The sequence below is a fragment of the Anopheles maculipalpis genome, chromosome 2RL, assembly GCF_943734695.1.
Source record: "Anopheles maculipalpis chromosome 2RL, idAnoMacuDA_375_x, whole genome shotgun sequence".
NCBI lineage: Eukaryota > Metazoa > Arthropoda > Insecta > Diptera > Culicidae > Anopheles > Anopheles maculipalpis.
The window spans coordinates 85,191,155-85,205,273 of record NC_064871.1 but is presented as its reverse complement, the minus strand read 5'-3'; the positions used below and the strand labels follow the sequence as shown (position 1 = coordinate 85,205,273).

General features: G+C 43.0%; 2 protein-coding genes across 2 annotated transcripts in view; both read left to right on the top strand.

Annotated features, from left to right (window-relative positions):
- The window catches only part of LOC126568490 (calcium channel flower), a 120,684-nt gene that overhangs the window by 105,900 nt on the left and 665 nt on the right, over positions 1 to 14,119 (top strand). The gene's annotated exons all lie outside the window — the stretch shown is intronic.
- The window catches only part of LOC126567563 (ecto-NOX disulfide-thiol exchanger 2), an 8,248-nt gene continuing 5,107 nt past the window's right edge, over positions 10,979 to 14,119 (top strand). Inside the window, exons 1-2 of the mRNA XM_050223780.1 lie at positions 10,979 to 11,048; positions 11,133 to 12,440. Coding sequence (XP_050079737.1) covers positions 11,003 to 11,048; positions 11,133 to 12,440 — 1,354 coding nt within the window. The 5' untranslated portion in view covers positions 10,979 to 11,002. The remainder of the gene's footprint in view (positions 11,049 to 11,132; positions 12,441 to 14,119) is intronic.

Here is a 14,119-nt window from a genome sequence, read left to right as displayed (position 1 = left end):
CATCGGATGCACCATCGGATGGAAGGATGGCAACGTATGCAAATGGAAATGCTTGCTTTGCAGACATTCCTGACGCACACCTGATAGCGCGATAGGAATATGACAAAATATTATTTTTCAATTTACACCCCAATACAACCCCCGGGTCTGGTCCACCGATGTCACGTTGGTTTCCAATTATTTTCATCATTCGTTTGTTGTTTTCAAAGAATCACCGAATTCGATTGCTGATGCGCATATTTATAGTGTTTTTCTTTGCCAGGAGGTTTGTTTTGATTGACTGTTGATCGAGTTTGTACGATTCGAATCTCGACCAGAGGTTCGACCTAAAAAAAAAGAATAACAAATCTAGCTTTTCCATACCGGACAAGATAATTATAAGGTTTAAAATTTTAGCATTGTTGAACAAAAAATCCATCTCACGCATTTCGTTCGCGTTAATTGTTGCATTTAAAGCCTTTACCACTGGCAAAATTAAAAAAAAAAACAGCACAATTGGAACATGCAGCACCACAAACCGAACGATCGTTGAAAGAAAAATGACGAAAATAAACTTACATAGGATCGGCTTCAGTCCGGCAGCTCGATGTAACAGAACACCGGTGCATTATTTTTATTTTTTGTAAAACCCCCAAACCCGCAAAAACTCACCAAATCCTTACCGATTCCTGCAACACTTGAGATGAACGAACCAAAGGGAATAAAGAAAAAACAAATCCCGCGCCACCGAGGAGTTGAGGTAAAAAAATTACTGCAGATTTAACAAATTAAAGTCCTATAAATTCCCATACTAATTAACCCGCGCACCGCAATCAGCCAGGAATCGATTGGCCAGTAACCACAAGTACAAAAAAAAGGCACACACAAAACAACGCGCGAAACACCCGAAGAAACTCCTCGGGAGTGGAGTGGCTGCTGGTTCGTGCGAGACCACTGCGCAAATTATTTAAGATGTCGAACATGTGATGGTGGACAGGTGAAGTGGCGCAAACGGAATGGCACAAGAGTAATGTGCCCTGCCCGGGAAAAGCCAGTTTCACGCCAGCCGCTACATTTCTCCAAATTCGCGGGGCGTACAATTATTGGTGGCTGCTGTTTGTTGCAGTCGAACTCCTTTGAAGCTGAACGCAATGGGGGATCGGTGGATGTATTTTTTTTTTTCGTCTTGTGGGAGACTAGCCGGAGCGTTTCCGAAAATTCTGCTTCCAGCTTTTCACTGGGGAACGGGGATGATGTTGGGCACTGTGGGTGAGTAAGGTGGTCAAAAATCGATTTATATCTTTTTCTTCATAATAATTAAAACCTTTATCGTAAGTTACAATCGAAGTTTATCGGAGGGGAAATGAGACCACGAAAGGATCATGTTTATATGCTGTACATTAAAAAATCAGCTTGTATTTTGCTCGTCTCGTTTTTCGCCTAAGTACCTTGAAAACATAAAGCTGTAACTAGACTACCAATAACTCCGTTTAGAGTTAGTTGGCTTCAAACGCGGTAAATATCTTTACTTTTTCAAATAACCATTTGAAGTAGAAATAATCTACAAACGATGTGAGTCTTCTTGATAACATTCATGAGGAACAATAATCTATCTCTTTAATGATGTTCAGTTCTAGTCAATAGGGGTTAGAATCCGATCGAGAAACGTTTCTGAAGAGGCAAATTAGTTAGTAAATTCATTCGTAAACTCAATACCATAAGACGTGTATACACTTGTGCTGGTTTAAAATGATATTACTGTACATGTTAACTTATTACTGCTTAATGTATTGTAGGACATAAACACCTGCAAGTACGCAATATATCTTAAAATTATCGATAAAAGAATCGAGAAGCCCGCCCCAAAAATACGATGATCAATTGTTAATTGCATTTGAACTGCTTGATAATTTGAATAGATTTTTCAATGCGGTTTAAAATTGTTTGCAATCTATGTTCGGCAATCTATGGTCAAGACAAATACCTAATTATTCAACCATCGACTGGGAATGAGAAGTAGCTCTGTATCATAAAAAAACATTTGGTTGTGAGAATGAGGGATTTTTTATTAAAATGTTAGCCATATTTTCTTCTGTAATGCTGTGCTTTGCATACATTTCGGCGTTTTATGCGAAGTGACGAACAAATTTCGACAAAATCAAATTGACAACTTACAACATTGCACACAAAATATTCTAAGGGGAGTCTTCTCGATTTGGGAATTCCGGATCGCTTACGGATGGCCCCGACGTGGAAGATTTGGATCGAACCACCCATCAATACTCTCGAGCTACCAAAAATTGCATACCTTCAGGCTTAGCAACCCCTAAACAACACTCAGCAGTTTGATCGTAGTGAGAAAATTGATGTGCATTGCAGAGTATCAATTTTTAAGATCTTTCTTTATCGAACAGCCAAGTTGGTGTTGAACATTGATTTCATCCCACAAAATTTCCCATTGTTCCTCAGCCAAACCTAAAAAATTTGGGGTTCGTGTCAAAGCCCAAAAAACATTCCTCCCAGCACAATCACACCCCCTTCTTTCCTTCCCCTCAGTACCATCGCAAATAGGACTGCAAATTATTGCTGCACCACCCCGATGCACCGAGCTGCACTCGGGGCATGGGCAAAGTTTCGCACAGGTCAGGTCCGGGGCCTGCCAAAGGACACCGCGTCTGTGTGCGTCTGTGCAGCTTCACCCGGTTGGTGCAATCAAAGGGCGATCCTTTTGTTCGCCTGGAAGCAGTGCAATAAAGCGAAAGAAGAATGAACAGCAACAACAAAAAAAGAGAACGACGAACGAAACGAAACGACCTCGACCAGGGAGAAAATATAATATCGTGTCAAGCGATAAATGAGCACAAAAATCCCTTCACTTTTGCACCAGAGGTTACAGCATACGAAATGTTTCATCGAACGGAGGGAACCAAAAAAAAAATGGCTCACACACGCATACTTACAGGCACATTGCCACCCGCGGGAGAAGTAATCCTGCTGGTTGGTGTTTTCTTTTGTACGGGGAGAGCCTTTTCCTCCCCGCCATGGGAGGGACTTTCTTCCGTTGGAGCGGGTGGAGTGCCTTCCTTTGCGGCTTGCGGGTTGGAGGGTGAAACACAACGCGGAACACCCGACAGCACACCGGGTGCGGTCAAGTGTCTTACGTTTTCACGTGTTGCTTCTGCGGGGCAGCGTAGTCACGGTACCATTCGTACCGTTATTCACTTATAAACATAAGACACAGACGACTCAATATAATCGCGAATCTTGCACCGTGACGTCTATTTGTTTAACAGACAATTGAGCCACAATTTGCTCTTGTGACTTTGCTGTAAATGTTTCATGATCTTTAATAATCATCTGATCTTGTAAAGGATACCAACAGGATCAGAAATACTAGATTGTCCGGTGTCACTCGCATCACAACGTCACAACGTATTGCAATATAGAATATCAATGACTATATTTAGTCCTGATGGCTACTTACTTTTTACTCAGTAGTATAAGAAGTTTATTAGTGCAATACATTCCACTAGAATTAGAATTAATCTAGATTTCTAGAATAACTTCTGGGACGATCCCTATATCATTTCACGATCGCTTCACGTTTGAAGACCGATGGCGCCATCGCCTCGGCTACAATTAGCAATTTTCCTACAACGGTTTGAGTAATTCGTGAGGTAAATCGATCGAGAGACACTCAAAAATTCCCCTAAATTCTAAAGAAAATTTTGAGAAGATACAATAAAAACTACTTTCCTCCAAAATCACTAAACACACGTTGCTTTCATAGTGTAACTTTGGGCCATATTAACATTGTAATCAAAAGTGCATGAATAAATGAATGGATAAATGGATTTGAGGCTTTCCAAAGAAAGTTTACACGTTACGCTATCTGTAATGGCTTGATAGGCTCTCCATTCTCCGGAACATTTTCAACTGTTAGGCCTCAAGTCTGTGGAATATCGGCAATATTTACACCATACCACATTTATAGCAGGACTTCTTTTATGCGCTACCGTCAAAACTTATCTGTTGGCTCTCCCTTAAAATAAATGATACACCGTTTTAAGACACATTTGCACCCGTACGATGTTTACATGGCTCTCTCCACGTTCAAAAATTTATTGCGCGTCCGTCCACTTACGAACCTAGCATCTTTGAGCTTTGCTATACCTTATAAGTACTTTTAAAAAATTGTTATCTATTTTGCCTCGTTAAGCCGTTAATGGCGGGCAGATACTAGGCGGATACTCTCCAATAATAAACACCCAAAGCCTTCCTGAAATTAAATTTAAAAAACTCCTATCGCAGTCAAGAGCTGTGCGAAGCAAATATCCTCGTCTTGCTCCGTTTAGACTCGATCCGTTTCGATGCTCGAAATCCTGGTCTAGTTGGGTATAGAGTCAATAAAGCTATGAAACCTTGAAGCATTCTTATGTCCTTAAATTAAACGTCAAAAGTTTGTGAAACTTTTAAGCAAAGCTTAATTGCTCAATAAATGTGTTCCGACATCCGAAAAACTTTCTCTAGCTTGCGTGATTTAATGTAATGTCGACTGAATCCACTTAGTACGCGATGTCTCGTCGGATGGCTTACGCATCCTACTTTATTAAAGTACCGTAGTTTATCCAGCCACCCCTAACATGTAGAACATACACCAGTACCCCCCCCCCCCCCATCCCCTCCTTCCCGTTCAATCAAACCATATAAATTATCTTCTCAAGCAGTCGGATTTCCCCGTACACCATAGTTCAGAAATTTGGCGAAATATTCAGTCGGAGTAGAGTACGGAGGACCTATAATGGCCTTCAAGAGGAGTCGAATCCACTCCTCCAGCAGCGAGGCGCACAGTGAGTCCATTGGGTGGATTAAGTGACGTGGATTGGATGCAGCTGCGTAGGGAGGACTGCAGCCCTAGACCTAGTATCCTGGAAACGGATTGGCGACCTGGCCATGTCTACGCACGACAATAAGAAGTATAAATCGACTGCTTCGAAGAGGAACACGTACTTGGATAGCTAATCCTCACTACGAGAGAACGGTCCGGATGGGAATCGATCTCAGGAACTATTGTGAGAGCCTCGGCCACTGAACCGGCCCAGAAATTTATACTAAGCTTAAAAAATTAAAACTTCTCTAAAACAAAAAGGGAATTACTAAGAAATTATTTAATATAAGAAAGAATTATTAACTTAAACTACTGATTATTGTCTTCAAATGCACACACAACAAGTTTCATCTATGAAGCTCGCCTTAACGGCTTAGCCCCATGATATTCCATCCCTCGTTTCAATTAAGCCATAATTCATAAAAATGTCTTTTTTAACTATAAGTATGTGTATAATTTTATTGCTTTCCCTAACTGTAATAAATCAGTTTTTTTTTTCTCATTCTCGGTTTCCTGCTCATCTCGATTCGCATCACCATTATCATACAGCTCACTACACAACGTTTCACGCTACCATTTTAGTCATGCACACACACACACACACTCGACATGATGAACCATTTTTCCTCCCCCTGCTTTTCCACTTTCTGCGTCATTCTCTTCTCATCAATCCATCAGCCAGCATGGATGGATGACGAATGATTTGGAATATTTTTAAATAAATTATCAAACGTTATTAATCGTCACTCGGTCTGCTGGCACCTCACTGCCTCTCTTCCTTTCCCCTCACTTCTATTGGTCACTTTAAGCGTACTCTATCACTCTTTAAAACTGCTTCGCGAATCATCAAGCACCGGCAATCACGAGCATGATAATTTATGAAACAGGCAATAGCAGAGTAAAAACAACGACACATGCAGCAAAAAAAAAAAAGTCAGTCAGGCCACCATACATCGATCCAGACCAGTGCAGCCAGAACAACGAATTGCACCGTGTGATGTCCATTGGAGCCATTTTCGATGACAGACAAACCGGATGCGGCAGCGTGCAGCATGGAAACGGGAACACAACGTGTATTGATGCAGCTAGGATGCATCAGTCATGAGTTTGCAGCAGCATGAAATCGATGAAATGTGGTCTCCCGACGGTACGCCGAAGATGCATTAATAACTTAACTCGTCGAAACCGTCCGCGATGCGTCTGCCAACAGCGCCCTATCATCGGCCAATCGTCGATGGATTTGAAACGCGGCGCGCGAAAGTGTTTTGCGTTTGGTTCTTTCCACTTGCCAGGAAACAGCAGTGCCAACCCCCCCTCTCTCGCCAGTAGGAGGAGGGAACCAAGGGAAGATATGTAAAATAAACTTAAAAAAAAGCACACCAAACAAACATCAAATAGAGCATGCTCGTGATGTGCGTCCCTTTTGGGAATGCTGTGGAGTAATAAATTGGCCCGGTGATGGGTTACTTACAGGGAGGCGCAAAGCAAAACGAGAATCACTGTACACAGCTGTGAGATTAACATGGTCAAGGTGAAGGATTAGGATGAATGGTGATTAGCTCGTGGTGCGTGTGGCCATGCTATCTGATGATCTGAAAAAATGCTCCATAGGGGTTTGATTTATTTAAATTTGGTAGTACTTTAGTATAGGTTTGATTATTAAAACTGTTTCATATTTATTACTTAACCACTTTAATATGATCACATGAAACTACCTTGCTGAAGTTCCTTTTCAGAGTTGGTTGAATGTATGCCTAACTTTGTGTTTAAAAACCTTCATTGGCCCTCTAGCTACATCAGGGACGCAATTGCATGTAGCACGCACATTCCAAATTATCCTCAAGCCAGCCCAGTTTCAGATGAGGATGATCGTGAAGGTCTGTTAAGCCTCGGATAATATGGATGTACTCTTTATTCCAACATTGTCGAAAACATTCTGTAGAAGGGCTTTGTGTAGAGCTACGGACAAACCGGATAGTACACATACGGTAGGATCGTTCACCAAGTTCTGCCATATCAACACCATGGGCACTGCTACCATTAGGCTCTAGTCGGCTGTATGCTGTAACATGTCGAGATGTTAATGCCTTTTTCGATGAATTCACGCCAATCAGGACATATCTTAGAAGTATTTTGTTTCAGTTAAATTATCTGAATTATCTGAGAAGCGTTCGAGCGTTCATAAATTTCATTCCTGTCGCAAGATGGCATAGGAACGCAGTTGCTTTTGAGTATCATGCTGTATTGGTATGAAGTCTAATAGACATGCCCAGGACGGCAATCCTGCTAGATCATGCCGGAAAACCCTTCCGGATGGGTTTTGATAACCCGTTCTTGCCGTTCTGCCGTAAAATAGCCAAGACTCGATTAGCTACTTCGATTGCATATCACAAAAGCACCTTTTAAACAGGACAATTTAACTATTATTCTATCCACTTTAAGCCCACCAAAGGGACAAGGACTCTCCCAAAAGGTTGCTTAAGACTTTAACAACTCTAGTATGACATTTTTATTTCCAGTTTTGAAGTTTCCTTAAGTAAAGCCTAAACGGGGGGAAAAGTATAATCTACCCAAAATTGACCCGGGGTTACAATTGGCTACGAGGGCTGACAATAAAGTAAGGTCTCCAATTTTTTTTTTTCATAGAAAATGACATTTATTTACAAAAAGCGATACACCGTTGGAAAGGCCAATGTCTTGGCTACTTTTCTACATAATCGCCATTTTTTTCCAACACCTTGCGCATCCGCACGTTGAACTTGTCTATGCCGGCAGAATACCACTCTCCGTCCGCCTCGCGCAGCCAGGTGTAGACCTCTTTCTGAACCTCCGCGTCACTCGCGTCACTTCGGTCAGCTGTTTCGGCACCCATCGGGCAGAAACTTTGTGATACTGCAAGTTGTTCACAAGGATATGACGGATTGTTTTGCTGCTATACACTCCTCCAAGCTTCTCTTCCAAGTCCCTAATTGTCGCACGGCGGTTTTTGAGCATTTCTGCCTCCATTGCTTGAACAATCGCATCCGAGACCGACGGTCGGCCACTTCTCTCCTCGTCGTGAACATTAGTGCGCCCGAAATTGAACTCGCGGCTCCACTTACGCACTTTTTTTATGTCCTTACACTTTTCCCCGTAAACTTCAACTAGTTGACGATGGATTTCAATAGGTGTCACCTTTTTCGCACTCAAAAAACGTATTACAGAACGCAATTTGCACTTGGACGCTGACGCGAGGGGTACCTCCATTGTTGACGGCTGCTCAGCCAAGACTGAGCGGTCGGGGAAGCCTCACCCAGCAGCAAAGTGGTAGTGGGGGAACCAAGGAACACGGCGGTGTTGCCAGATTTCGAGTAGCGCGTGATGCGGCGAAGTTGCAGCGTTGGAGACCTTACTTTATTGTCAGCCCTCGTATCTTGGCTAAACGACCTGCTAGGTTATGGTCGGTCATCTGGGGGCTTACAACACAACACACTACCGGGAAACGATACGGACGGGATTCGGAACCAAGTCTGCAATTTTTGCAACACGACCACGCTTCAAGAACAAACGACTAGGCAATTTTACACTTAGTTATGTACAGCGTCGTGACAAATAAAGCGTGTGAAAAAAATTCCTCCTGTTTTGTGTGGTTAAATCAATTTCTAAACTATTGCATGTACGCCTCTCAATTAATGCTAAGGGGAATGCTGGTTATTGAATTGCGGCTAGGGATATATGAGACGACAACAATTATACGGATGCTTATTTATGATTTATTTGCCATTCAAACATTCACTAACGCAACCCAAGGGACCGCTTGGGTATTGCTAGTATGATTAACATAAATTATACACTTTATTTGAAAAAAATGAAATTGCCAGAAGCACATACATTTAAAACAAAAAAGATTATTTCTCATTTAACTGAGATCGAACAAAAATATGAATACAAGAAAAGAAAATTACAATTTTTCACAGAACAAATTTTTTAAATGATTTTCTATTTCTCCAAACGAATAACAAGGGACAAAACAAACAAAACAAGGGACAAGGACGTTCGAATGCTTAAGAAATGCCGTTCATACCTCTTTATCAAAACGACCGCAAGACACAAAACCATTCCCGGCACGGATGCGAATCGCCGGCAACGCACCGGAACCAGCCGGTGTATTATTTTTCATTTCCAGCCAGTGTTGTTTTTGGCGTAGAGCTTGCCTTTCCCGCTTCGGGGGAGGAACACAATCGCACCCCATCAGCATCCCACCTCGCAAAGTCTCGCAAATGTTTTTGTTCGATCACGGCCCTTGAAGGATGTATGGATGCATCCCTGGAACGGTGCCATCCTTTGTGTGCGCGCGCGTCTGTGCGTGTCTACAGCTATGGACAGGAACGAACAAGGGAGAGTGAGCACACGATAAAACAGCGCGCCATTTTTCCCGTCAACACATGCGCAAATCGGACACGTTTGTAGTACATCCGTGCAGTCGAAGGCAGGTCGAGGAAATGGACGTAGGCGGAAAGTTCGTCCCGAGAGCGGACGGAACCGGATCACGTTTTCGTTTCAGTCGAAGGGATGATGGGGTTACGGATGGAGGATGGTTTACCACGAAGAAGCAAGGATATGTGTACCATTCCGGCTGGCGCGTTCGCTGGCAAAGAGACGAAACTAAAATATTTGTTCTACATGTCGAAGGGAAAAAATAACATTTCGATATTTTTTTAGCGACCTCACCGTATCCCACGTTGCCATGATGTGCTCTTCATTCACGTCCGCACCGAAGTACACCACCGATCGAAGAGAACTTTTTTGTCCGTCCGACACAGAATATTGCATCTCGGTCCTCTGGCGTCACCTGTATCTTGCTCCTCGCCGGCACATACTGACAGGATACAGAGGAGGGATAAAGGATAACGCTCGGGGTACTCGAACTGGTCAAAGCAGAGGGGAGGGATATGTTTTATCCAGCCAGTCTTTTCCCGTCTCGCCATTCGCGGTGCACCGTCCCCAGTGCAAGCGGTTGCGAGTTGTTTTTCTTCCATTTCTGTGTCGAGAAGAATGATGTTTTTGTTGATTTTTCTCGCTCTTCATCCTGAACGAGGGAGGTTTTCACTTTTTCTCGATTTAGAGACTTGCTCTATATGGAGTAGGGCAAGGTGCAGGAGGAAAAACGATGTTTTTTGGTAGTGCTTTTTAGAGTTTTGAAGAAGTACTTATTTTGTACGGGCAGAAATACAAATCGCGCGTAAGCGTGATGTTTATATTAGGATGTTTATATTTATATTTATATTTTACACTAGGTAATGAAGTACATGAAAAAACTTTATTGTAAAACTACTTTTTTGTATTTTTAAGAGCGTAAATGAGCTAAAATTTTCTCATTTTTAAACGATTTCAACTCACCATACTTACAACTCCTCATCTCTTTTTAATCAGGACAACAGAAGTTATACATTTTTATACTAATTTTCCTTCATCTGAACACGTTTCGGGAATACTAATATAACCGTCAAAATTCAAATTTACAACAAAACGCTTCATACTCGCACGTAAAAACGCTTCAATTTTCAAATCAAACCGGTTTGAAATAGTCAGCTGTTTGATTGGCTTTCCACTTGTCGAGCTCTTTAGTGCGTCCATGTGCGAAAATTAAACTCTATTTATTTTATTTATTTATGCACCCACTAAGGGAGCTCGATAAGTGGAAACACGGCCGTGTAACAGATTCTCATACCCATTGCTTGACTTGAGCCAACATTCATTTAAAGTGGAGCTCACTTGAAACATTCGCTTGAGCACTATAAACGCTTCCGTATCAACATCACCTCGTTTGCGTTGGTGTTCGTGTAGGGATTTTTCATACGAGAAATGTCAAAAAGGGTTGTTCTTGTTTTGGAAAAAAGGGACTGTACAGGGAACAAGTGAAAATTACAAGTGTAAAATTCGCCCTGTACTCTAGTCCGTGTGTGTGCCTGGTGTGGTGGAAAATGATTGCGTAAAGCATATCCATCCCGAGAATCAGTTCTCTAAGTTTTTGTGTGACCGTGGTCGGGTGTTTAGTGCGCGGATTACGTTTGCTGTGGTTGTTCCCGTTCGTCGCCTTTTTTTCTCAGTCCTATTAGCTTACCGAGTGTCGCTCGGACTCACGGGCTGCTTGCGATGTCGTTTTCCTTTAATCCTCTTGCCCCGGGGCTGCATCCGATGCGTAAGTGTGAAGCGACAATTTTTTTTCTGTCTTTACTTGTTTACGCCTTTGGTTTGAATTTGGGGCTTTATCTATTCCTTTTAGATCCACTCCTATCGGGTGCAGGTGGTTATCTTACCGCACAGCAATTGGGCGCACCACCAACACCTACCAATACCGCCCTGATAGCAGGCATAAACAATAAACCGCTTGAGTTTAAGCTGAAACCCGTTCAGAATGGATCCGGCGCAGCGCCAATGGAGCTGGAAACGGTGGCCGAACGCGAATCGATCAAGGACGGTGGAAACGCGTTGGCGGCAATGGAAAAGGCACGTGAAGACAGCATCAACAAGAAGATGCTGGAAGAGCTGCACAAACAGCACCAAAGTCAGCTGCAGCATGCTAACGGCAGTGAGCTGGTCTTCAACCAGTTGCTACAGCAACATCAATCCCAACACCACGGCTTCATGATGATGCCTGGTGTCATGAACATGGTGGACGGTTCCTCTCTAATAAGCATGCAGCCCTTCCCAATGATGGCACCGAGCGCAGAACTAACTGGTGCACTAAACGGCACCGCCAACCAGGCAGCTTCGCTTACCGCCAACGCTTCCGGTGCTTCTACCGCTGGGTCCGGAAGCGGGGAAAAATCTGCCCCCACGAAGGAAATCATTTACTGCAAAAACTGCACCCTGTTTCCACCGAATCCAAGCGCACCGGCACCGAAAACGATCGAACGGCCACCCGGATGTAGGACGGTGTTTGTCGGTGGACTGCCGACCGGTATGACCGAGGAGGTAATGCGTGAAATTTTTGAACGGTGTGGTGAAATTACTACGCTACGGTTGTCGAAGAAAAATTTCTGCCACATCCGGTACGTGTACGAAGCGTCGGTCGATTCTGCCATCTATCTGTCCGGCTATCGGGTAAAGATTGGAAGCAATTTTAATTACGGTGGAAATAACGGAGGTGGTGTTGGTGGTGCAGAAGCAAAAGAACCACCCATCTTTGGAGTGCTGCACGTGGACTATGCGCAAGCACGTGACGATCAGTATGAGTACGAGTGTAAGCAGCGAAAATTGCAGCGCGAAAAACGACACCGTGAAAGGCTGGAGGAGGATCGCTTTCGATCACTTTCACCCCAACCCGTTGTCCATTACACGGAGCATGAGGCCGGTTCGGTTGCGGAACGGTTAAAGAACGACGAAACGTTCGCCAAAGCCGTCCAAACGCTCGTGACCTGGCTCGATCGGGGCGACTGCAGCAAGAAGAATGCCAACAACTTCTACTCAATGATCCAGAGCACTAACTCGCACGTCCGGCGATTGCTGAACGAGAAAAGTGTGTGCGACGAGGAGCTGAAACGGGCCCGAGAGCAGTACCGGCGGCAGACGAAGGGCATGCTAGCACAGTGTAAGTACGCTGCATGGTTCAGAGAGACTTTGTAATGTTGTATCGATTTTTTGTTGAGTCCCCTGTTGTGTTCCAAGTGTGTGTACTACCTACCTAAGACCGCACACTCGTTTCCGGCCCCCCGCATCCCCTGGGGTCCGGCAAGTATTGCTGCTATATTAGTACGGTAGTCCGCCCTATGTTATACTATTACTGTTTACTACTACTGCTACTACTACTGCCACTACTAGTACCAGGTGGGTAGATATGTTGTAGTCCTGATGTATAGATTGCGGCAGAAAAAATGTATCAAAATTCTTGCCAGTTTTGTCCAACCTTGAAAACACTCATGTATGAATTTGATAGCTATTTGTGGATTAGAGATGATGAGGTTTAATATTTTTAGTGGAGCAACTTCTGATATGGATGCAAAACATGGATTAAACCAGATGTGATGGGCAGAGCCTTCATTGATTTTTGATGGCTAAAATCACTAATGAAGCCAAATAATAGCTCGATAAGTCTTATCTGGATTCTGCAAAATTCCCTGCAAATTACCTGGTCTCCGGAAAGAGGTTGTTTCATTAATAAACGTTTTAAAATCTTCATAAAATGGTTTTGGATGCAAAAGCTCGATCGATCAGAAGCATAAACGGGTGGTTCAAAGCTTTTAAAGTACAATAAAGTCAAATTATTTGTGTCGATATGTGACTATGGATGTAACAACGTTTTCCTATTCGCAGACCAGAAAAGACTGCTGGCTAATAAAGAAATTGATGTCCAATCATTAAGAAATCGCCCCAACAAAAGCCTATTTTGAGGCTAATTATAAACTATATTTTAAAAATGGCTTCGAAAAGATAGTAGTAGATCGCCGTAAGCACTGCTACACTCTCGCAGACAATTAAGTTGAGTAAACAAATTGAATTTGTCCGAAAAAAAAATCCTTTCAACGTGATTAGGACTACGACTTATCTACCCATCTGTTATTATAGATATTTTACATCTTTTGTTGCGTTTCGTGTGAGTTGTGTTGTTGTGTAGCAGGAAAACTTCCTCCTAACCTTGCTGCGGATGTGAAGAGGCATTTATCATATAGGAAGCTAAGCAAAAAACTGATTCTATAGATCTCTAGAACATCCAGTAAACAATTATCCGCAGGCTCTTATACAGAAAATTCAACTCATTCAAATATTCATAGCTCCAGAAGCTCCATGTTGCAACGGGATGCTTTACTATTAGTCTCTCATATGTCTCACATTCCTTTTGAGCTCGTTTTCTTGATCGTCTTGTTACTTTCTTAATGTAAATTCCCCACAAACTTCCCACAGGCTGGCTTCCCCTTTTTTTACTCTACCAAAGTTCGAAACAAAATGTTCCTTACCACACTGTACACCTCCAACTATTATCGCGATCACTACATGCACGCGAACTCTCGTAGTAGTTTCGTAGTCCTTTCAATTCGGACCGGTCGCTACTAGTGACAAGGGAATCAAATCGCAGAAGAAGCCAGTAGTAAGAATCAAACACATCCTCTCATTCGTCACTGCTACTACGGTTTTGAAGGTACTGTATGTTCGCTTTTCAATCCTCTGGACTCCATTAGAATGATCCTCTCTGTATGTGCACCCACAAATGGATATGGGACGTTGGGAGTTGAGCGCGAGCGCGGTTAGCGGTTAACGCATCCTTGATACGTT